Below are 24,910 nucleotides of genomic sequence, written 5' to 3'. Positions count from 1 at the left end.
GGCCGTTCTCTCTCCATTCCTGTGGGTTTTCCTCCATCCTAAAGCTCCCAGCCATGTAGGAGGCAGCCTCGGCGAGAGCGATCCCGCGGAGGGGATGAAGGGTAGGGGCTGCTGGGAGACGGGATCCCTCCGCTCCTTCTGCAACGCCGGCTGTCTGAATAAATTCCACAAGGGTTAGTGGCCTTCCCGACGTTCTGGATGGATCCCTGGGGCTTCCCTGCTGTGCTGGGGAGCGATGGAGGGGCTGCTCTACAGCGGTGTTTGCCCGGGGTGGGGAGGGGGCGTTTGTCCCCCCGCAGCACGTGTGGAATTTCTCCTGCAGGCATTCATGTGCGACAGCCCTTGCTGGGTTTGCTTGGAGAAGGACAAAGTGTGGGGTTCCTCCTTTCTCAGGTGTTTAAAAAAATCCAGATCGACTCAGTTTTAATACAAAACCCCAAAATACAGAATTTTGCTGATAATTTGTTCTTTTTGGGCGCCTTTAATTGCACAGGGTATCGGTCTGTTTGTCATGGGTAAATCAGTCCCTGTGGTGGTGTCAGGGTGTGTTTTTCTAGTTCTGAGCCAAATTCCTTTGGAGTTGAGATGGAATGAGAGCATTGCTGTACCGGTCCTGTGCTGCTCCCTGCCCACGCTGTGGTGAGAGGCAGAGATGTTCTTCAGGAACACTGAGCTGTGATTTGAGGTGTGCACTAAAATGTGCCATCCCTTACTGCCCTCTGTGTTATTCCAGGTGTTTCCCAGTAGAGCTCAGTGCTGGGTGTGCAGGAGCACTGTCCTTTATGGGATAAAGGATGCTCTGCCCAAATCTACACTGCTTTGGGGCAGAAATCCCCATTTTGGTGTTTTTTCCTGAGTGGGATGAAGCAGGAAAAGGCTGGGGGTGGGTCCTGCCTTTCAGTTCAGCTTTTGTGTTGCTTCATGGCAGCGCAACAGTTCATGGGATTGTCCAAGGCCAGGTTGGACCGGGCTTGGAGCACCCTGGGGTAATGGAAGGTGTCTCTCCTCATGGCCGGGGGTGGGACTGGAGGAGCTTTAAGGTCATTCCCAACCCAACCCATTCCATCATTCATCAGTGGAGGGGCTGGGGATTGATGGTGAGAAATGAGGATTTGCAGGATGTTCTTTGCTTTCCTTGCAGACCAGAGACAGGCCCCCTGATCCTGGGCACTGGCAGCTCTTCACATCTTGTGTTTTATTTCTATCCCTGCTGTGTTCCAAGGGTCTGCCTGCAGGGACCTGGGAACACCTGGTGATTCACACCTGCCCTTGTGATGATCAAATCCAAATGTTGCTTCTTCGATGTAGTTTGGGATAATTACAGGACACAGGGAATGGCTTCCCACTGCCAGAGGACAGGGCTGGATGGGGTATTGGGAAGGAATTGTTCCCTGGGAGGGTGGGCAGGCCCTGGCACAGGGTGCCCAGAGCAGCTGTGGCTGCCCCTGGATCCCTGGCAGTGTCCAAGGCCAGGCTGGACACTGGGGCTTGGAGCAGCCTGGGACAGTGGGAGGTGTCCCTGTCCATGGCAGAGAGTGGAAATGGATGGGATTTAAGGTCCCTTCCCACCCAACCCATTCCATGATCCTACGGTTCTGCGTCACTCTGCTCCAACCTGTGGTCCCGTCCTGCTCTCAAGCATCACCTCACAATAAATTATTTTATCTAAATGCAATTTCCTTCCCCCAGAAAAGGGGGAGGAAAGGAGGAATGCAAATAGGTCAAATCAAAATTCAAGCAATTGAGGATTTACAGCTGGCTTCAGATGACCAAAAAAAAAAAAATCTTTTTTATCAAATCCAGATTGTCCCCTTCCCTTTGCTTTCCTTCTCGAGCTGTTTTTCCAGCTGGGTGACGTAAGGACATGCGTGTTCCAGGAGTTCTGCACAGAGCTTTACATAACGAGGCTTCAGTGGAGAATAAAATGCCCCAAACCAGAATTATTCTCATCAAAAGCTGAAACCAGCCTTGTGTGAAAATTTGGGGGAAGGTGAGTGGTGAGCACTGGAGAAATGGGGAGTGGGCTTGGGAACTGCAGGGAAGAACCTGGGGAGATACTTCCGAGGGTGTCTCAGGTGAGACTGGGGTATTTCTGTGGCTGGCCTGGTCTTTTTCTGCCCCCAAAAATGTCTTTCCCCCTTTTTATGGTGGTATTTTGGGAAAGCCTTGCAGTGACTTGGAAAAATTTTCCCTGTCTGGTGGGGGAACATCCCTTTCACACATGTGGAACAAATTTGACAAACCCAGAGGCTTTGTCCCTGGGACATAACAGACAAATATTTGTCATGTTTTAACAGCTAACTGAACCCCAAAGCTGGGAAAATGTTGGCTTTTAAAACCAATTTACTGTGAAAACTGTGATGTGCAAAGTGTGTCGCTCTGGTAAGCACATTCCCCATTGGAAATTCAATATTTTGGATGGGAAAATGTATCCCAAGGAGGCTTCGCTTTTCATTTGGAAATCGTCATGCTGTGATTTTTTTCTTTTTCCTACAAAAATTTTGTCCTTAAATCCACTTATCTGCTCGAAAGGAGCTGTCTGAAGTATGTTTAAAATGCTGATGACTTTTAATGAGCAGCCCAGGGAAAAGCTGGGCCTGACTCTGCTCAGCAGGAGATTCCTTGGGAGCAGAAGAGCTCAGCCTGGAGGCTTTGGGTGGCTTTAGGAGTTCCTTTTGTGCTTGTGAGATAAAACAAATTATTGAATCTTTGGGTTGAATGAGTCAATATTTCAGAATGATTGGGTTGGAAGGATCCTTAAAGCTTCTCCAGTGTCACCCCTGCCATGGGCAGGGACACCTCCCACTGTCCCAGGGTGCTCCAAGCCCCAGTGTCCAGCCTGGCCTGGGACACCTCCAGGGCTGGGGATGGCACAAATTGTGCCAGTGCTCTTTTGATTATACAGAGAGAAAGGAAGGAGAAGATGGATTTAAGGAGATGCTTTGTTCTGTGTTTGTGTAAGGAGCTGATCTTGTTCAGTCAGAGCTGACGGGATCTTGGGTTTTGGCTTTATGGCCAAATTCAGGAGGAAGGACTGAGGTGCTGAAGTCTTTAGAGAAAGAGGAATGCAGACACTTCACTTGCTGTGCGCAGAAAGGTCGTGGGTAGCTATCAGATTAAGATAATTAGCTTATCATTAGTTAATTTTGAGGATCTCAAAGCTCTTGCCAGCAGAAGCAGTGCTGTTCCTGCTTTCAGAGGGCATTTCCATCAGGACTCTCCCTCTCCAGCACCATGCTGTGTGTTTGGTGCTGGGTTTCTTACCATACCCAAATGCAGTCTGTCATTAATATTTGGTGGTGACATGGACCATTATCCTCAAAACAATGTCACATCCTGGGCTGCACCTGGCCCACAGCTTCAGCACGCAGAGGCGACCTCAAAAGAGATGGAAAAATGCATTTCTCTCCCTGCAGACTTGCAGAGTGTATTTATTTCATGGCCCAGGTAGGAATCATTTATATTAGTGTTTAAAGTCTGCTCAGGAATCAACTGGATTAAGTTTCCAGGAGGACCAAGCACATATGACTGCTGGAGTGCTGGTGATGGATAGGCTCTATCCTACTCCCAAAGCAGATATGTTCAGCCTTTCTCCAGATTTATTTAGAAATTTCTTGACGTGGGGGGCTCTTCCCTTGAGAGTTGTGGCATGAGGAGGTGCTGAATCCATTGGCTGCATCCTGGTTGTTCTGCTCCTGGGTTAAGAGTCTGGAGTTTGGGCTGTGCCTGGCTGGAGCTGCTGGGGAAGTGGAGGTGTTTCGTTGCAGCTTTAGCAGTTGTGGCTGCTGATTTATTTGTGAAAAGCACTTAAAATCTCTAATCGGGGCTGGTGGATTCACCTCGTTTAAAATACAGCCTGGATGCTCCAGGCTGAGTCATGGGTCATACAGGGTGCATTGACACGGGGCCCTGCCTGGTTTCCTTTGCTGTGGATGGTTTTTCCAGGTGAAATAACGATGTAGGAATATCCATGGAGATGTTTGGAGATAATTCATGTTGTGGAATCCTTTTGTTTCAGGAAGTGGGAGCTCAGGGAGCACAATGTGACCTGGGATGTCCAGGTCAGAAGTGGAAGGAAACCCTCCCCCCGTGACTGCCTTTGACCCCCAGGGCTGGGGGAGGTGGATGTGGATGTATTTATGTGCACTGGGCTGTGCCAGGGGGAGCTCAGGCTGGAGATCAGGAAAGGTTCTTCCCCCAGAGGGTGCTGGCACTGCCCAGGCTGCCCAGGGAATGGGCACGGCCCCGAGGCTGCCAGAGCTCCAGGAGCCTTTGGACAGCGCTGCCAGGGATGGCCTGGGTGGGATTGTTGGGGGGTCTGGGCAGGGACAGGGGCTGCACTGAATGGTCCTTGTGGATCAGCTCAGGATATTCCGTGATTCTATTCCATGATTCTCACTGGGATGAGCTCGTAGGGCAGCGAGTGTCAGCGGGGCCATCAGGGAATGTCGCAGTGCCCGGAGCTGGCCAAGCCCATCCTTCGCAGCAGGAAGCCCTCAGCACTCAGCAAAGCAGCAGATCACGTGCTGGGGGCAGGAAATGTTCATTTTCTTTCCCAATGGTGCCCTCTCTGCCCTGTTCCCTTTCATTTTTAGCAATTGTGAAGGTGGATTCCTGCCCACGAGCACATGTGGCTTGGCTGGGAAGAGGATGCATCCCAAGGATGTGCAGGTGCCATGGAAATGGTTCAGGGACGTGGTTTAGGGTTGGGCCTGGAGGTGTTGGAGGTTAATGGTTGGAGCCCTTAAAAAGCTTTTCCAACCCAAATAATCCTGGGATTCTGAGACATGGATGCACTGCCTGGGAGCTCCGGGTGCAGGCACAAGGCAGGAGCTGCTTTGCACCTCGAGCTGATCAGCAGCAATCACTAATAACAGGAGTTTATTAGCTGTATCTTAATTACAAAGCACAGTAATTAGGGAGGAAGTGGCCATCTTGACAGCCTGATGGTGTTAATTAGAGACCAGGAACGCTCTTACAGAATTGGAAGGGAGATGAACTCCCAGCTCCATCAAACGGCTTTGCAAATAGAGACCCTGGCTGCAGCAGGAGTGGATTTTTTTATTTCTTTTCTCTTTTTTTCCCTGATCTGTCTGCACTGACAGCCAGTGCAGCACGTCCTGGGGAGACTGTGCAGCGTGGAGTGTCCCTCTCCCTCTCTGTGCCAAGCTGCTGAGAGATTCCAGGGACGCATTGGTTGTTCCGAGGAGCTTTTGGCAGTAAGTCTTTGACAGGATCTGCTGTGCAGGGAGCGGAGCATGGCCTGGCTTCAGCCCTCCCTGCTCTGTGTCCTGCTGCTGGAGCAGCTGTCAGTGCAACCAGTGCTGCTGTGCTGGTGCTTCCTGCAGGGATCAAAGCTGGAATTACGTGTGCTCCCACAGCAGGAACTGAGCCTGCCCGTGGGGCGGGGGGAGCTCGGGGTTGTCCTGGCTGTAAAGGAGCTGGGTGCCAGGCATGGGGCCCGTGTGGGATGCTCCATGGCTCACCACAGGCAGTGGAACTGTGACTCTGTGCTCTAACCTGGGACATGTGACAGTGCCCTGGCCTTGGGGACAGGTCTGTTATCCTGTGACACCCATAAAATCACCAGTCCTTGCAGGAGAGGTGACCTGGGGACAGGGGCTGGAAAGCTACTGGTGGGAAAAGCCCTGGTGGTGCTGGTGACAGTGTCTGGACACGAGCCCAGGGGTGCCCAGGTGGCCAAGGGCACCTGGGCTGTGCCAGCCCCGGGGTGGCAGCAGGAGCAGGGCAGTGCCTGTCCCCTGTGCTGGGGACACCTCCAGGGCTGGGGCAGCTCTGGGACCCTCCTGGCAACAGAGACCTGGAGGGGCTGGAGCGTGTCCAGGGCAGGGAACGGAGCTGGGGAAGGGAATGGAGCCCCAGGAGAGGCTGAGGGAGCTGGGAAAGGGGCTGAGCCTGGAGAAAAGGAGCCTCAGGGGGGACCTTGTGGCTCTGCACAACTCCCTGACAGGAGGGGACAGCCGGGGGGGTCGGGCTCTGCTCCCAGGGAACAGGGACAGGAGGAGAGGGAACGGCCTCAGGCTGGGCCAGGGGAGGCTCAGGGTGGATATTGGGAAAATTTCGTCGTGGAGAGGGTAGTCAGGCATTGAAAAGGGCTGTCCAGGGAGGTTTGGAGTCCCCATCCCTGAGGTGTCCAAGGCCTGGATGTGGCACTCACTGCCCTGGGCTGGTGACAAGGTGGGCATCGGGCACAGCTTGGACTTCATGGGCTTGGAAGCTTTCCCTGCCTTTGGGTTCTGAGGGAGCAGGGTTGAAATCCAAAGGCAGAAGGGATCTAAGCTGGATGCTGTTTTGGGGCTGCTGCTGCCCCACTGGCATCCTCCCTGAGCCTGAGGCTCTCAGCAGAGCAGGGGGGCTGGGACACTCCCGGCTGCTGCACGTGTCTGCTGTGCCTTTGGTGTGTCCTGACCTTCGGGAATTGGAGGACGGTGGATAACTGACACCCCTGGATCTTCTTACCCCGGGTAAGCTGAGCCCTGGCAGCTCAGGAGGGGTTCAGTGCCCATCGGGACGTGTCTCCATCTTTGTGTCTGCACTGCAGCTCAGCCTGGATGCTTCTCCAAAGCCTGGGATGGGCTAGGCTTGGGGCCATCAGGGATGTGCTGAGCCCTGATCCCGAGGCAAGGGACACGATAGGTGCTGGATTTGGGAGCAGGGAGGCTCAGGTGCTCTGTCTGAGCTGCTCTGGGTGGCACAGCAGCAGTTTGGGTTGGGCTGCCCGTGTCCCAGCACACCGTCGTTGTTGTCCTGGTGCTGCTGGGTTTGGCTGTTCCCCTGTGATCCTGCACAGCCGTGGCCATCACAGCCCTGTCCCTTTCCTGCCTCCCTCTCCCTCTGCTCCCCCTCCCTGGGAGTGCGGCCCTTGTCATCTCCTTCTTGTTCACAGGGTTAGTGAGCAAGGAGAGAGCTGACAGGAGTGTAGGAGTGTCCTTTGCACATCTCCCACTGCTTTCTGTGAGCGGGAGGAAGCCTGGGGCAGGGTGTGTGTTCCCTGCTGATGAGAGACTTCCAGAAAAAAAAAAGAAGCTCCTGGTAAAAAACATAAAATAAAAAAAAATCCTGGGCCAGGTTCACTGTGGTGAACCCCTGGGAATGGTCCTGGGTACACCAAGGGTGACGTTATCCTCAGGGATGGGAGCTCCTGGGAGCTCTCCACAGCCATCTGCTTCCCAAGTCTCCTTCCCTGATGGATGTCAGGGGGAGAGACCAGCCCATCTGTGAGCTCCCCTCCTCACCCTGCTGACATTGGAGATGGACCTGGGGCTGGAAAATGTTTAAGCATCATAAAAAATGGATGTTCAGTGATGCAGGAGGAGACATCCAAGACCTGCGATGGTGTTGGTAGCAGCGTGCCAGGGTTTGCTGTTGTCTGTGGAAGAACAGGGGGTCACCCTCCAGCTCTGGCAGTGCTCAGTTCCGTGAGTTTCTGCACTGAAAAAACCTCATTTCCTCCAAAATGTTTGAATTTTAGTTATTTCTGCCCCTTTCTGGGATTGTTCCTGGCTAAGGAAGCTCCTTGTGCCTGGCTCGGTGTCCTGCTCCTGCCTGTCACCCCTTCAGGGACTCAGGGACTTCTTGTGCCGAAGCTCATGGTGTCACCAGACTGTGGCAGCTGCTCCATTTCAGTGTAGGGGAGTGATGCAAATCCATAGTAATCACAGGATACTGAAGGATTCAGTGACTAAACGAACAGAAACAACTAATTAACAAGTTTTGTACATTTTCTGACGTGCTTTGGACAAGAACGAGTGACTGAATTATTTATGATGCCGCTTGTGTCCATGGGCTAAGTACTGCCTTGGAGATGGTCCTGGAGCTGCAGGCAGGGCAAGTCCTCCCTGCTGGGATGTCTTGGATCAGGTGTGGGCTGTGAATTCAGAGGGTACAGAGAAATGAGAGCAGGGGTGGCTTGGTGAAGGGCAGATGGGAAATGCTCCAGCTGGATGTGGGTCTTTCAGAGGCTCAGAAAGGGACACAGGGGTCTGTGCCCGTCCTGCTGATAGGGATCGATGCAGGGATGAGAAGTGCTTGCACAGGCAGCTTTGGGAGGGGCTGGTGGGGGGGGTAACTGGATATCCAGGCTGACTGCAGGGTTTTGGAGTGATGGGGCCTCCTGCAAGGTCAGCATGGCTCCCAGGGTCATGGTATGGGTTGGATGGGAAGGGACCTTAAAGCTCATCCAGTGCCACCCCTGCCATGGGCAGGGACACCTCCCACTGTCCCAGGCTGCTCCAAACCCCAGTGTCCAACCTGGCCGTGGACACTTCCAGAGATCCAGGGGCAGCCACAGCTGCTCTGGGCACCCTGTGCCAGGGCCTGCCCACCCTCCCTCCCAGGGAACAATTTCTGCCCAATATCCCATCCATCCCTGCCCTCTGGCAGTGGGAAGCCATTCCCTGTGTGCTGTCCCTCCATCCCTTGTCCCCAGTCCCTCTCCAGCTCTCCTGGAGCCCCTTTGGGCCCTGGGAGGGCCTGCTGGGATCCCTGGACACTTCCTGGGCTTGCAGAGGAAATGAGGAGCTGCAGGTGATGCTGCAGGCACTGAGGCTGTGTGCTTGCCTCCTGCCACTGGGGCCAGTCCCGGCTTCTCCCGCAGGGATTCCTGGCAGGGAAGCATTCTCCAGGTGTGACAAGGGGCAGTCACTGTCGCTGGCCCCCAGCCCTGCACCCAAACTGCTCCTGGAGTTCAGCACTTCCTGTGTCGCTGATGTTCCGAGCTGGAGAATGAAAAAGTTTCTATTTTTATCAAGCCATTATTTTAAACTTTATTGATGTCTTTTCCTGGCAATGAGCTGTGCTGCTGAGCCCCCAATTATCTGCTAATGAGCCGTTATTTCCCTGTAATCACACCTTCCCCTCCGTGTTTTCGCTCATTGCTATTCACAAGTGCTCCAAGGGACAGGAGGGACATTTGGCCGTGTCCAGCAGGACTGACTGTGACTCTCCACCGCTCCCACAAAAGCATCAGCTGGGCTCATTTCATCTCCTCTCGTGTTCCCTGCCAGCTCAGCCCCTCAGTCTCTGAGATTCCTGTTCAGGAGATTCAGGGGTTGGATCCATACTTTGCTGTGGGAACAGAGGATTGTAGTCAAAAGGCAGAGCAAAAAAACCACCACCAGTCCTCCACCTCCTCCAAAAGCCGGCAAAGTGGCGTCTCCCTTGGCTCCTCCTGAGAAGAGTTTTGGAAAGATTGTGGAGAAATCCAAGGGAAAGAAAGACTTGTGAAAGCAGCCCTGATGCCTGCCTGTGTTTCAGCCCACATACACACACACACACACATATGCATGTGTATTAATAGAATCACAGAATAGTTTTTAGGTTGGAAAAGCCCCTTGAGACCATCAAGTCCAGCTGTTTCCCCAGCACTGCCAAGGCCACCACTGCCCCATGTCCCCAAGTGCCACATCCACACGGCTGTTAAATCCCTCCAGGGATGGGGACTCCAGCACTGCCAGTGCCTGACCACCCTTTCCAGGAAGGAATTTTCCCAATATCCACCCTGAGCCTCCCCTGGCCCAGCCTGAGGCCATTCCCTCTCCTCCTGTCCCTGTTCCCTGGGAGCAGAGCCCGACCCCCCCGGCTGTCCCCTCCTGTCAGGGAGTTGTGCAGAGCCACAAGGTCCCCCCTGAGGCTCCTTTTCTCCAGGCTGAGCTCCTTTCCCAGCTCCCTCAGCCTTTCCTGGGGCTCCATTCCCTTCCCCAGCTCCGTTCCTTCCCCTGAAATTGCTCCAGCCCCTCCAGGTCTCTCCTGCACTCAGGGACACAGGGACACAGGGACACAGGGACACAGGGCTCTGTGTGTCACAGCTGCCCCTCCGTCGCTGTTCTGTTCTCCAGTTTTGCTTCCCGAGTATCTTGAGTTGTTCCTTGTGGATTGTCAAAATATCTCCAGTTGACTTCTCCCACTTCTGCTCAACCCCAACCCTGTCCTTCCAGTCACTGTCCCTTTGGGATGTGTTTCCCAGCCCCCGTGCCATCAGGGGTGTCCTTTCCTGGGACACTCTGGGAGTGCAGGATCCCAAACTGGCCATGGGCTGGTGAGGACTTGCCAGAAATCACCTCATGTCTCAAGTTTGCCTTCTCTGGTCGTGTTACCCTGAATTTGTCTGCTCTTTTAGCTTACTTGTAAAAGTTCCATTGGAATTTGCATGGATTTAGAAGCAGCCATGACCAGTGGCTCCCAGGGTTACCTGTTGGATTGGGTCTCTCCACTGCTTCCACATGGAGTCTTGCATTGATCACATGCTGCATTTCATCTCCAATTCTTCAGTGTTTCCATCCAGTTTGTAGTTTAAACCCTGCCTTTTGGTGTGTTTTGAACTCAATCTGTGTGACTCTGCAGCCTGAATTTCAACTTACTGGAGGTGTTTGGGTGTTGTGAAAATGCCCTTTGTGCCGGGAAGTGCATGGCTGCAGTTCAGACAAAGTGCAGCCTGTGCTGCTCAGGATTATTGACCAGGAACATCATCATTTTGTAATTGCAGCAATAAAATGTTCAATAGCCAGGCTGGGAATGCTGCAGTGATGGGAATGGAGATGCTCTGTGCTTTCCCACTCCTGACTTTTGTATTCTGCGTATTTTCATAGAATCATGGAAAGGTTTGGGCTGGGTGGGCTTAAAGCCTCTCCTTCCACCCCTGCCATGGCAGGGACACCTCCCACTGTCCCAGGCTGCTCCAAGCCCCAATGTCCAGCCTGGCCTTGGACACTGCCAGGGATCCAGGGGCAGCCACAGCTGCTCTGGGCACCCTGTGCCAGGGCCTGCCCACCCTCCCAGGGAACAATTCCTTCCCAATATCCCATCCATCCCTGCCCTCTGGCAGTGGGAAGCCATTCCCTGTGTCCTGTCCCTCCATCCCTTGTCCCCAGTCCCTCTCCAGCTCTCCTGGAGCCCTTTTAGGCCCTGGCAGGGGCTCTGAGCTCTCCCTGGAGCCTTCTTCAGGTGAACACCTCTGGGAGCAGTGGCCTTTGATCTCTGGTTTGGTCTGTTGAGCCCCATCAACAGGGAGGGCCCTCTCCACCTACTCCCTCTGAATGTGACTTCAGGATATGTCCCAGCTTGTCATGAGCAGGCAATTTTCCCTATTTTTAGGCTCCCATTTGCCTGTGCAGCTTTCCCTTTGCATTAGCAGGGAGAAGCAACAAGCCCTGCCAGGTTGGTGGTAATTGCTGAGCGATCACCCGGATTTGGAATGATTTATGAATGATTATTTTCCCTACTATTTTGATGATTAATTCTCAGTGTAATTCTTTCTAACCACCAAAATTCCGCCTGTTCCTGCATCTGCAGCTGCTATAAACCTCATCCATCTCCCTGGCAGGCAGGCCAGGCTATTAAATATAGATCCCTGCTCCATTTAATATTCATAGCGATTAAAAGTGATGAAAGCAGCTGTGTCTGCCAGAGCCAGGGTGGAAATTGCTCTGCTTCGGGAGTGACGGGTGAGCAGTGTATCCCTGAGATCCGGATAATTCCACACAGGAAGGGCTGGTGATTCTGAATCATACCCTTGCTTGGTGTTGGGGGGGATAAACGGGGAGTCTGGAAAGGAGGTGGGATTGGTTTCTGTGGATTTACTGGGAGGAGAAAGAGCTTGGAGTTTCGGCTGGGATGGCTGCAGGATTTGCTGCTGGCTGATCCTCATGGACATCCTCCACTCTGTGAGCAGAGAAAAGGCTTTTCCCAGTCAGTGGGATACTTTTCATACTTTTAGATCCAAAACTCCCAGACAAGTGTGGGGAAAGGCAGGAGAAAGTGCACAAGAGGTGGAACTGAGAATGGAGCATAATCCATGCTGTGCTGGTGGTTGGACCAGCCAGGCACCTGGAGGCAGCTTGTTCCAGGGATTGGGAACAGCCAGGGTTGGGACTCTGGTGCTTCCAAGCTCAGCTTCTCCTGGCAGATCTGCAGATCCTGCTGGCGACAGGGAAATCAGCTGCTGAGATTGTCACTGCTGTGGTCTCTGGTGGCTTTGGGGCCGCCCAGGAATGCTGTTTGAAATAAAGTCAGCGTTCCTGCTATCCCATCAGAGCTTTCCCTGCGGAGAGCACCAGGGATCTCTGCTCTGGCTCGACTTCACTCCTGCACTGTTGATCCCGCACTTCCAACTCCCCCCATGAGCTCATTCCAGCTGCCTCCAGGGGAAAGCTGGGTTTAATTTCCAGCACAGAGCCAGTCCTGTCTTTGGGAGGCTCTGATGGAGTGGTAGGAAAGCAGCTCAGGGCTGGAGAGAGATTCGAGGTGATGTAGGAAGGACGAGGACTGTTGCTGAAAATGAGGATACTTGGGAGGGGAGTTTTCCACTCACAGGGGGAAGGAGGGTGAGGGATGGAGGGTGAGGAGAGCAGTGCTGGGCTTGGAGAGGAAGATAAGCACGGGATGAACTGCCTGCCCCAGCCATGGTGTGGAGCTGAGGAACTGTGCTGCTTTGGGCTGGAGACATCACAGCCAGACTCGGGATGGAGTTGGGGAATTTTGGAATAAAAGGTCTAATGCCAAACCCTTCAATCCCTTCTCCTCCTCCTGTTTTATCCCTGAAAAGGCTCTTCCCAGCTCTGCTCATCCATGGGCAGCACTGGAACAGCCCAGCTGTGAGCAGCAGCTCCCTGGGATTGCTCCCTGATGGTTTTGGGGTGGGAGCTCAGCTTGGCAGTGCCTCCCTGTCCCTGGGATCCCCATGGACTGCACTGCAAAGCCCCAGTGTGTCCCCAGAGCATGGGGACACTCCTGTGTTGTGCCTCCAGCCAGCAGCTTTCCCACCAGCTCTGGAGAAATTGCAGGCAATGGCAAACATTTATCTGAGGGAAGATTTCAAGATGGAAAAAGGGGGTGGCAAGGGAGCTCTGCCTTGGGATGCTGCTCCAGGCGCTGAGGTTTGTGTTCTCCGGGCTGAGAAACAAGCCCGAGGAGGCTTATGGCCGATGGCTGCCGATCCATTTTCCATAGATTAAATTGCATCACGGCTCCCAAAATAATCTGCGCAGCTTACGGTGAGGCTGCCTGTTCCTATAGCAACACTGCGAGCTGTGCCCTACAAACCAAACCCAGCCCGGGTCAGCAGAGCTGGTCCCCAGCCCAAACAAACATCAGGGGCTGGGCTTGGGGAGCACTTGGATTTGGGGGTGGAGGTGCAAAATACGAGCCTGGAGCATTCATGGAGAGGGGATTTCTGAGCAGCTGCTGTGGTTTGTGTCTCTGGGATTTGAGCCTGTGCTTGCAGAGTTCCCGAGTGCACCGTGAGGAGAGCGGGAAGCAGCAGCTGCGTTTGTGGAGCCTTCCCGGAGCGAGGGGGGGAAGGAGGAGGAGGAGGAGGTGGGTGTTATGTGGGTTACTGCAGTGCCTGGGGCCAGCCCTGCTGTGCCACGCTTGTGTCGTGGCACAGGGAGAGGGATGGGGTTGGGTTTGGGTGGCAGTGGCCGCTCACACTCCGCTCAGCCGAAATCCACTGCTCCGGCCCAGGGTCCTGGAGGTGTTGGCACCCGGCAAGGCCAGGGCAAAGCTCGGCTGCAGGATGGAGAGGGGGGTGAATTCAAATCCTGGATAGTCTCTCTGTGCCACTGGAAGCACAGGGAGATCTCCAGAGCACACTGGGAATGCAGGAATCCTTAGGAGGATGCTGTGGAGGCTGGGCTGCCTCATCCACAGCAGAGGAGCCAGAGGAACATGGCAATTTGTTGTCAGTTTTTTCCTGCCTGCCTTTCATGTTTGTTTTCTTGAGGAGCTTTTGTTCCCTGGGGAAGAGCGACAGCAATTCCTGCTGAACGTCTGCCTTTCATTCCGAGCACAAGGAGGAGCAGGGTGAGCCGGGGTGAAGCTCCTGAGCTAGGGATGTGCTGCTTCCCGAGGGGATCCAGGGCCACCTGCATCCCAGCACGGGACTGGGAGCCCCCTGCCATCCCCTGAGGGTTTGCTGCTCTAGGGAGGATCTTTATTCCATGGGAGCAGGTAGCAGAGCTGGAGCATCAGGAAGGATGAGGGTCGGGTGGGAGCACCACTGTCGTCCTGCATGGCGAGAGAGGATCCCTCACTGAGCCCTTCCCTCTGCAGGGGCAGGCTGTGCTGGGGGCTGGAAATCATGGATTAAGGCACTCTCTTGTGTCCTTGGAGGATCTTGTGTGGAGGAGCAGGGAGGTCTTCCTGGCTCCCGCAGGCCCTCCAGGCTTTTTGCTGGTCCTGAACGTGGTCCCAGGCCACTTTGGCCCTGCCCAGCTGAGGGATGGATGTTGGTTTGAGGTTTAATGGGATTTAGGAGCTGCTGGGAGCTGAGGATCCAAAAGGGCCAAACTGGGGGAAAGGAGTGAGGGCAGCATCCAGAGGCAAGGAGTACAGAGCATTGGAATAGAATCCCAGAATCATTAAGGTTGGAAACGTTCTCTGAGATCATCGAGTCCAACCATTGCCCAGCACTGCCAAGGCTACCACTGCCCCATGTCCCCAAGTGCCACATCCACACGGCTGTTAAATCCCCCCAGGGATGGGGACTCCAGCACTGCCCTGAGCAGCTGTGCCAGTGCCTGACCACCCTTTCCAGGAAGGAATTTTCGCAATATCCACCCTGAGCCTCCCCTGGCCCAGCCTGAGGCCGTTCCCTCTCCTCCTGTCCCTGTTCCCTGGGAGCAGAGCTCGACCCCCCCGGCTGTCCCCTCCTGTCAGGGAGTTGTGCAGAGCCACAAGGTCCCCCCTGAGGCTCCTTTTCTCCAGGCTCAGCCCCTTTCCCAGCTCCCTCAGCCTTTCCTGGGGCTCCATTCCCTTCCCTGGACATGCTCTGGCCCCTGAGCATCCTCCACCCCAGCCAGTCCTCACTTCCTCTCTTCTGATTCTTCCTCATTCCCTGCATGTTCAGAATTCCCGTCAAAGCCATCACTGAAACTCCTTTCTGGGCTTTGCTGGAAAATATTTCAGTTGGATTCTGCTGGGTGTCCCTCACCATCACCCTATAAGAGTCATGTTTTCCCTCTCCTAAATCCTCCTGAGTATTTAGGAATCTGTGTTCTTGCAGCTTCCAAGAGGTTCTGTGACCCTGAGTGGGTGCAGTCAGGAGCCCCCCATTTGGGTTGAAGTCTCAGTGCTGTGATCTTGCTGGGCCCGCTGCTCTTTGGCTTCTCCCAATCCCCTGTGGTCCATCCTTGAAGGAGAAACCCTGGATAAACTCTCTCTGTGGGTATTTCCTGACCTTCAGGGTGTTTTCCCAGCCATAGCAAAGCCAAATCATTTTTTTCCCTGTCTGAGCTTCTACAAAAGCTGGAAAAAGGGCAGGATCCTCAAAGCTGTGGTGTTTGGCTGGGCTCCAAGCAAAGACCTCCAGGCAGAGGCTTGCTGCTCTTCCACCTTTCTGGATGAGTGAATCCTTCATCCTCAGCAACAGGATAAATATTTCTGCAGCTCTCTCCTCCAGCCGTTCATGATCATCTTCAGCTGTAACTACAGAAATTGGTGTGTCCTGTGCAAAGATTGGTCAGAGGTTGGACATGATGGTCTTGGAGGTCTTTTCCAGCTTAAATGATCCTGTGATTCAAAGCGGCTTCCCTGAGAGCAGCCCTGATGGGGGCCTGAGGGGATGCCAGAGCCCCTGTCCTGTGCTGTGTCACAGCATTCCCATGGCAGTTTGTCCTCCTGGGACCAAGAGCAGCTGGAGAGCTGGTGGGAGCAGGGCTCCTGCACTGGGATCTGGGACTGCTGCAGGAAACAGAAGGATTCATGTTTCTGTGGGGTTGGGCTTTGGTCAGCTTTCCTGGGAGCCCCCAGGAGAAAGATGGAAGCACCTTCAGAGCCACTGTCAGAGCTCCATATTGGGAATGGCAGCGAGGAGGTTTGGGTGCTCTGTGTGATCATTTCTGCTTTCAACTACTCTGATTTATTTGACTGTAGCTGTGACACTGGATTTCCTTCTTCTCATGCTTTGATATAATTGCAACAAATCATGTTGCTTGAGATATTTTTATATATATATATATATATAATATAGTTCATCATATATATATATGTATAATTATTAATTAGTTCCTGCTCTAGTGGAAGATGTCCCTGCCCACATCAAGAAGATGGAAGGAGGTGAGCTTTAAGGTCCCAACCCAAACCATTCCATGATTCTATGATTGCAGTTGGCCATGCAGGAGGAGGAAGGTGGGATCCTGCTGCCTACCCTGCCAGCATCCCACAGCAGCAGCTTTGGGATAGCAGGAGCTGGTGAGGGATGCTCAACTCAGCTGGAATGAGCAGCATCACTGGGCTGACCCAGGTTCCTTCCCTCTTTTCTTGAGCTTTGAGGCGTTTATATAATCCTGCACAGCGATAAAAAATTGGGCCATGCTGTGTTCCTGCCTCAAGCTGAGCACTCGGGCAGGGATTGTTCCCACAGCCTCGATCAATGGGCAGGAAATAATGTCCTGGCAAAGTGCAGGGCCTGTCCTTCTCCATGCTCTGCCACCCCTGTGTTGGCACTGCCCAGGCTCCCCAGGGAATGGGCACGGCCCCGAGGCTGCCAGAGCTCCAGGAGCCTTTGGACAGGGTGGGATTGTTGGGGTCTGGGTGATCCCTGTGGGTCCTTCCCAACTCAGGGCATTCTGTGATTCTGTGAAAAATCCCCAGGCTGTGATCTGGGGTTGCACCTGGGCAAGGTGATGCAGCCTTTGCTCTGGAAATCCCAGAGCACTGACAAGCCTACGGCAGCCCGGACTTTGGGGCAGCATTTTGTGGAAGGCAGGATGGGGGGAAAATTAAAGGGAGGGATTTGGGGGTTAAATGCTGCCAGGGGATGGGCAGAGAGGCACTTTCTCTTGCTTGGCACAATTTTTGCAGCGCTTGCAAGCAGATAAAATTGTGTTTGTGAATTATTTTTGATGTCTTCAAACAGCAAATTGGGAAATTCGGATTGTCCCCTGGAGTCCCTCAGAGGTGGGTTTTGCCATGTTCAGGCTCTTGTTGGCAATGACAGCTGAGCCAGCAGGCTTGGCTTCTGCCCCTGGGAGCTTTATAAAGCATGGGACTTTATTATAAATTGGCTATTAAAGTCCGGCCTCGTTAGTGATCAGATCCCAGGGCTGTGGAGAGGAGGTTCTGCCTTCTGGAGTGCAGGCGGCTGGCACAGCCTGCGGAGGCTGCTGGGATGCTGGTGGGGAGAGCACAGTTTCTCACCTGGAGAGAGAGGTGGTGAAGGAGGCCAGAGACTCCTGGAAAGCCCCAGGGACACAGCTCAGGGCAGCAGGAGCAGCCTGGTGTCCCTCTCCCAGTGAGTGTCTGAGGTATGGAATGCTGTGTCCTTGGAAGCACCGGCTCAGGACACGTGCAGAGACAATGTCCAAGGCCAGGGAATGTGCCCACACTGCTGGAGACCCTTTGTGTGCCCCACTGGGGAGGGCACTGTGGGACTACTTGAAACTTTTGTATCAGAAAATGGACTTTGAGGAGGTTTTGGTTATTTCCTGTACTGGTAGAAAAAGTGGCTTCAATTTTCTTGCCAGGAGTTTTGGAGTTGGCTTGTGGTGTTGATGCCTTGAGAGGCTGCCTGGAACAGAGGCTAGACAGTGTTAAAGGAGTAAAGTAGGTATTGATTAAAAAGGCCTTTGAAGGATACACCTTGGGCAGTACAAGAGCCCGGCCATGGCTCCACCCAAGATGGACACCTGGTCATGAGTTTTCACACTTTTATAAGTTTTGGTCCATTTACATGTTGGGGTTAATTGTCCAATTACAGCTCCAGGTTACGCAGTCCCATCCTCCCAGATTGCTCTCCTCAGTTCATTGTTGTTTGCACTTTTTTGGGCCTGAAGCTGCAACGGTGCCCTTAGTTCTGGGGCTGGAAAAGGATTGTTTTGTCTGACTACAGGGTGAGGAGAACATGCTAACACTTTATATGGAGCTCAGAGTTATATACTAATGCAGTTCAGAATCTGGAAAATATGAAAGCTAAAACTTACGGCATCAGTGCGAGCCTGTGCCATTGCTGTGGTGCCTCTGTGCACCTCCTGCCTGTTCCTATTCCCCTTCCCCTGCCAGCTGTTCTGGAGACTTCCCTGATTTCAAACCTGGGAAATCAATGTGTTTTCAAACCTCTCCTCCTGTCCCCCGTCCAGGCTCAGCAGCTCCCCAGCCTGTCTGTGGGAGCTGCCCAGCTCCCAAACACCTCAGCTGGCAGCTCCCCTTCCTTGGGAAGTCTCAGATGATTTCCCCTGGGTGCTCTGGTTGTCCTTGGTGGCCGCTTCCTCTCCTGGCTCCAACAGCTGCTGCTCGTGTTTGTCAGCTGGGTTGCAGAGGGACCAAGTGGTGGCAGTGGGAGATGCTGTCCTGGTGCTTCATGAGCCACTTGGGGTTTGCTCCATGCCCTGTTTCCCTTGGGTTTTCTCCCATTATTCTTGGGCAGTGAGGTTGGTCGTGCGGTGGAGGATCAGCACTGTCCCTGAGCTGTGCCATCACATCCATTCTGGGGAGGTTCACCGTGAGTGCTGGTGTGACACTGTGCTGTACTCTGCTCCTGCTTCCACTCTGGGTTGGTGATCCTGTCTCATTTATCTAGATCCTTGCCTTTGCATCACAGTAGTTGAAGGGTGCTCCTCCTCTGGTTTCCTTCCTGTGGATTCAGAGTGAGCAGTGCCTGAACACCTCTCCCAGTACCCACAGCATTTCCAGAGTTCTCTCATTGAGCCAAGAATAGCAGCCAAACACCCACCTGCCAGGGAATCACGGGTTTCCTTCTTTCCTTGCCGCCCTGAGAGGGAGTGTGCTGCTCCCCCGTTACAGCAGAGCCAGCCCTGAGCTCCGGGCCTGGATTGTTTGGAGAATGTTCTCGCTCCCCCAACTCCCCCAGACTTGGCAGAGAAGCTGCAACGGGGTTTTGCTGGTCCCCATCTCTCTGAAGTCCAGAAACAGAAGATTGAGGAAGAGGAGATAGAGGAGCAGGTCCCTGCTCTGCTGCCTCAGTGGGTTTTGGCAGCACCTGGAAAACCCTCAGCTAAACTTCGGAGCATAGGGATGCGGCACAGCCCGTGCCCAGGACCTGCTGCTCTCTCTTTGTATTTGCTCCTGGGGGAGCAGTGGGGTGATCAGAAATGCTGTTACCCCACTGTGGGAGCCTGAACGAGAGACACGGGACTCCAGGCGGCTCTTTAAAGGTGCTGTTTAACGCTTACCGATTGGAGTCACGGCAGTCCTGGGTAACAGAGCCAAACCTGAAAGCTGTCAGCATCAGCTTGTAGGCGACACCTGAAGCCCCTTTAGTTCTCGTTACAATGCATTATAGATTGTTCTTTACAGAGCATCCTAATGCATACAACCAATCAGCATCATACACAATGCCTTTACATTTACCTATAGCCTGTCACGACTACTCTCGTTACCATATTGTGGTTAGTACTGTCCAATTACAAAAGTTAGTATGTTACAGTTTAAGCTTAAAGTTGTTTCTCTGTTTTCTTGCAGTGGAAAATTCCTAAATCTTTTCTCTACTTGCTACATCAGCATGTGTGTTTACCTATGGGATCTAATTGTCTTTACTTGGTAGAAACATCTTTCTTTGTTTGTGGTCAAACATACCTTTGCTCTAACTGGAAAACCTCCTTTCAGTCTGACCTAACCTTTGCTTTCTTGGGTTATCCAGTAACTGTTACTCCAGCAGTTTCTAGCTTGAAGCTTCTTTTGTATTTCTATATCAAAACTGGCTTTCATTTCTAAGGAGCCTTCTGCTAAGCATTCATTTCTGTAAAACTTTCCTGTTAAACTTCCATCCTCTCCAACACCTCGCTGAGTGCATTTGGGTTAGTTTCCTGGTTTTAAGTGTTCTGGAGTTGCAGGAATTATTGCTGTAGCCGAGGTGCTGATTGTGGAGTTTTCTGCCCTATGAAGACGTGGTGGTGGTTTTGGGTAAAGTGTCACATTCCTTGGTGTCTCTGTGACCTTTCCCTCAGGTGACACAATTCACCCTGCTCTGAGCAGAGCTGGCAGAGCCCCCAGTGCAGGGTGGATCAACCCCGGAGAGCCTGGGAAGGGCAGGTTTGGTGTGTGGCACCCCCTGTGCCACCCAGCACCCAGCTCAGATCTCGGTGACAGCCACGGGAGCGGCTGCTCGGGGCTCTGGGTGCCACCCCCGCCACGCCGTGCTCCGGGGCGCCGCAGTGGCCACGACCCCCAGCCCTGCACCGGCGGGAGGCGGGAGGTCCCCGGTCCCTGCCCGCAGGGGTAACCATGGAAACGCTGTTCTCTCCATCCCTCCCCGTGCAGATGACTCGGGTGACGAGGAGCCCGCCTCGCAGTCAGACAAGAGCGAGCTGCACGGCCCCCTGAAGACCCTGTCGAGTAAGCTGGAGGACCTGAGCACCTGCAATGAGCTGATCGCCAAGCACGGCGCGGCCCTGCAGCGCTCGCTCAGCGAGCTGGAGAGCCTGCGCCTGCCGGCCGACAGCGGCGAGAAGATCAAGGCGGTGAACGAGCGCGCCACGCTCTTCCGCATCACCTCCAATGCTATGATCAACGTGAGTGCTGCTTCTCCTGCCCCTCCTCCTCCTCCTCCTCCTCCCCTTCCTCCTCCATCCTCTTGCCCTCCCTGTCCGCTCCCCGTGGCTTGGCTCGTGTTACCGCGGGGCTCGGCACGGCCGGGGCTCGGCGCCGCGATGAGGGCATGGGAAGTTGGGAAGATGCAGCTGGGAAGAGGGCATGGATGTGGACCCCACTGAACCCCAGGTCTGCTCCATCCTTCCAGCCTGCTCTGTGTAATGGGTCGTTTTTGTCAAGCTGGGAAATGTGGGTGTTGGGAATGCTGAGGGGCTTTCTCCTGCTCAATGGGACCTGGCACAGCACTTCAGAGCCCGCTGCAGGTTGAGACCCACATCCCTCATCCTCTTTGCTTCCCTGAAGCTGCTGGTGTTCCACACGGCTGTGGGGTTTAATCCCCTGGCTCTGCTCTCCCAGCCGGGTTGTCGGGGGTCAGGGAGCGGTGTCGGCACCGCCGCTGCTCCTGCCCGGTGCAGCCTGACGGCGCTTTCCGGTTGTTTTTTGGAGACAGCTCGTGTTTGGAGTGTGGCTCTGCCTCCATGGCAGTGAGACAGCCCTTCCTGGGGAGCCTGGTTTACCCCGGGGAGCTCTGAGAGAGAGAGCAAAACTGAATAAAATATTTAAAGAAAATTAAAAAAAAAAACCAATCCCAAAGCTTCAGTGGGCTGGAATAATGTATGAAGGCAGAGCTCAGGGAATTGTGAATGGAACAGTGCTGTCGCTGTGCTGTCCCAGCCCCGAGCAGAAGGAGGTTGGGTGGTGTTTGATGTGGGCTTTAAAAAATAACAATCATTCCCAGCAGGAGCTGGAGGGTACCCAGAGCCCCATGGTCGCAGCATCCTCCCCATTCCCTCTCCCAGGATTCTGTAGCCGTGGGGGGAAAGGGCTTCCCGAGTCTCTCTTTTGTGTTTCAGAGCACTTTGGGGATGCTTGTGCAGCTCTCTCCCCATGGAGAGTTTGTCCAAGTTTTGGGAATGGGGTTGGCAGCGTGGTGGGCGGTGCCAGCAGACCCTTGGTGCTGCCCAAGTTTGCTGTCAGGAGGCGGAACAGCAATGGGATGTGGGCAGGGAATTGCCAGGGAGAGGATTCTCCAGCAGCCTTTGAAGGGATGAGCAGAGCAGTATTTGCTGTGTCCAGCCCAGAGAGGGGGAGGAGGAGGTTGTGGTGTTTGCAACGTGATAAAAGCCTGAGCAGGGCTGTCTGGAGGGTGGGAAATTCCACAAAAACCATTGTGCCGGGATAAAGCAGTGGGAACGTGGCTTGTCCAAAATCCCAAGCAGGTAAGAGGGATGGGGGGTGGCAGGGCATGTTCTCACGTGGATGCTGTGGAACTGTTTCCAACAGCATCCTTTGGTACCTTGGCTCTGGATGGGCATCCTGAGGAGATGCCCAGGGGAAAGGCTGTGCCCTGGAAAGGGCAGGACTGGAAGGAGCAGGGTGGGAGCAGTGTGGCAGCTCGGGTGGAGGTTGTGGCTCTCCCAGGTCCCTGCTGAGCCGGTTGTTTTGGGAGGAGGTGACGGAGCTGTGGGCACGGGGACACTTGGAGGGGCTGGGTTAGAAAGGCAGGAGAGGGACAAGCAGTGAGAGGGGGACCACGAGGGAGGGGACCAGCCTGATGCCCCTGTCAAAAGGACTGGTGGCTCCCAGCCACAATGTCACCTATTCCAGCATGGATCCCTTTCTGTGCCTTGATTTCTCCTTTTAGATGGGCTGATGCCTTCTGGAGCTACCAGGAGCCTCTCATGGGGGGATCGCGGAGCTCTGTGCAGTGCAAAGGTCCCAAAATCTTCTGTATAGAACATGAGACATTGCTCCAGGGAAGCACGTGGAGCTCCCTGATAAAAATACACCGTGCTCATGCACACCTCCATCCCCAAGCACGTATCCCATGGCAGCACAGGGTGCTTCTGCCAGGCCAAGAGTTCCTTGCAGGAGAAATTAAAGTGTCCTTGCTTGCCAGGTTTTTCCTGGAGTGATCCCAGCCGGCAGCACTGGGCTGGTGCTGGCACGTGGATGCTCTGTGTCGGGCTCTGCCCTGGCTGCGGTACCAAACCTCATGGATCTGCCCAAATCTGTGAGGTTCGGTGCTGTGGCTGTGAGCAGAAGGGGTGGGTGCTCCTGGGAAGAAGGGATGGGTGCTCTGGGGAGGGGTGGATGCTCCAGGGAAGGATTGAGTGTTCCAGGGAAGAAGGGATGAGTGCTTCAGGGAAGGGAGGAGTGCTAGGGACAGAAAGGATGGGTGCTCCAGTGAAGGAATGGGTGCTCTAGGGTTCTCCTGGGAAGAAGGGATGGGTGCTCTGGGGAAGGGATGGATCCTCCAGGGAAGGAAGGGGTGCTCCAGGGAAGGAAAGGGTGCTCCTGGGAAGGAAGGGGTGCTCCGGTGAGGGAATGGGTGTTCCAGGGAAGGGAAAGGTGCTCCTGGGAGGAAGGGCTGGGAGCTGTGGGGCCGGCGCGTGCGGTTCCTGTGCAGCTGCCTCTGATCCGATTATGTAAATGGCCCCGGAGCCGCGGGGAGCGCAGCAAGCACGGGAAATAAATAAACAGAGATGGAAATGCAAGAGCTTTGCTGCCAAGGTGACCTTCCCTCTGTGCTCTGGGTGCTGCCACGGCCAGCATCGGGTGCTCCTCTCCAGAGGTCGGGAGCATCACCTGGGCGGGTGGTGCTGGGAGTGATGGGGAAGCGTTTGGGCAGAGGCAGAGCGAGATGTGCTGGGCTGTTGTGTTGCAGGTGAGGATTTCAGATGTGCTGGATTTCAGACTGGCTGTTGCAGGGCTTAAACTGAAGCCCAGAGCTCTGTGGGCCTCCTGTTGGCTCTGCTCCCTGTTGGAATCTCACCAGGCAGAGTCCAGGCTCGCTGGGATGGAGGAGCCCGGTGTCAGCGGGGCTGGGCAGCAGACGTGGAAAGCCAAGGCACAATCTGCCACGGGGGAGGAGTGGGAAGTGTGTAGAAATAAGAAGCAACAAATTACCGGGATGAGAGGCCCGGAGGATCCGGAGCAGTGCGCTGAGTTGTGTAGACTCATCCAAGAGTGGGGAAAGCTCCATCTCATCATTCAGCAGGAGACAGCAGGCAGGAGGGATGTGTGGATGCACTGAGGAAGCCGGTTTGGGCGTCGGGAAGAGCTCACAGGGCTGTGGGTGGTGATGGAAATAGGTTTTTAATGGGAATGGGGATGCTACCGTGGAGCTTTGTGCTTCCTCAAGGAACGGGAGCGTGGAGGGCAGCAAGGTTTGGGCTTGCCCGTGTCATTGCTGGGTTAGTTTGCGTTTTCCCTGCAGATTTTGGAGGAGAAGGGGTGCAGGAAGGCTCTGCCAGGCCAGTGCAGCCCAGGCAGGGAAGGGTGAGAGGAGCCAGGGGTGTGGTGCTGGGTGGGAGATGCTGCTCCATCAGGATTTGGTGAGAACGGCCCACCCGGAGCAGGCAGTCCCAGGAACAAAGGACTCACCTGCCCTTGAGGGGCACTGCTGGCTGCCCCAACCTGTCCTGCAGGGATGCCAGCACCTGCTTTGAGGCAGGCTGATTTCCCACCCAGCTTTTCCTTTCCAGTGGGAATGAACCTGCCTGGAGCAGCAGCACCTGAAACATCAGCACAAAGCACCCTCCATCCTTCAGGCCTGCCAGGAGGGCTTCCAAGAGCGTGAAACATGGAGCTGGAGTTAGAGTGAGGTGGACAACAGCATGTGCTGCCTCTCCTCCAGGAAAGGGCCCCCAGGCTGTCAGTTTAAGCCCCCCCAGGACTTAAAGGATTTAAGCATCCTAGAGGCTGCATCCTCCAGTCCCAGCAGGATTTCTCCCTGTGGATCTCTCCAGGGCTGTGCTCCGGCTCAGCAGCACTTTTGGGGTCACCCTGTGCCATGTGCCAGTGGCTCAAGGAACCTCTGGCCTCTCCCTGCAGCCACGTTGGGCTCCTGGGGACTCTGGATGGCATCTGCCTGGTCGATTTGGTTTATTTGGAGCCCTTTGGGTGCCTGTGCTGGAATGAGCTGCCTGGGGACAAGATGTGCTTCCCCAGAGCTGCTCTTCTGCCTCCAGCTTCCATGTGGAGCACCGAGCCCCCTCTGCCCCATGGGAATGCTGCTGTGATTGATCCATACTCCCCAAACTGTTTCCATATTAACTCAGATGATGCTGAGCACCTGCTCTGAGCAGCCTCAGGTTGCCCAGCACAGTCTCCAGCCCCGTGTGTGAGTTCTGGGTTTATCCAGTGATAGATGATGGATACACCCTGTGAGAGTGTCTGTGTTTGCTTGGAAAACTGCTCAAAGCTGAGAGGCAACAGAGTCCCTGGGATCACCTCCCTGGAGTGACCGTGGGGTGGCTGATGCTGTTGGTCCATACCTTGGGCATGTCCCTGTGCTGAACTGGTTCCCGGTGTGGATGGACATGTGGTCTGTCCCTTGGGGTCC

General features: G+C 54.4%; 1 protein-coding gene across 5 annotated transcripts in view; it reads left to right on the top strand.

Annotated features, from left to right (window-relative positions):
• Nucleotides 1-24,910, top strand: part of OSBP2 (oxysterol binding protein 2) — a 90,955-nt gene that overhangs the window by 41,965 nt on the left and 24,080 nt on the right. For all 5 annotated transcript variants that reach the window (XM_066200159.1, XM_066200158.1, XM_066200156.1 and 2 more), the window contains one exon: nucleotides 20,233-20,483. In XM_066200159.1, coding sequence (XP_066056256.1) covers nucleotides 20,233-20,483 — 251 coding nt within the window. The remainder of the gene's footprint in view (nucleotides 1-20,232; nucleotides 20,484-24,910) is intronic.

The sequence above is a fragment of the Chamaea fasciata genome, unplaced genomic scaffold (genome assembly GCF_029207755.1).
Source record: "Chamaea fasciata isolate MVZ Bird 193981 ecotype frontalis unplaced genomic scaffold, bChaFas1.0.hap1 SCAF_18, whole genome shotgun sequence".
Classification (NCBI taxonomy): Eukaryota; Metazoa; Chordata; class Aves; order Passeriformes; family Sylviidae; genus Chamaea; species Chamaea fasciata.
This window is presented reverse-complemented; position numbering and strand designations above follow the sequence as displayed.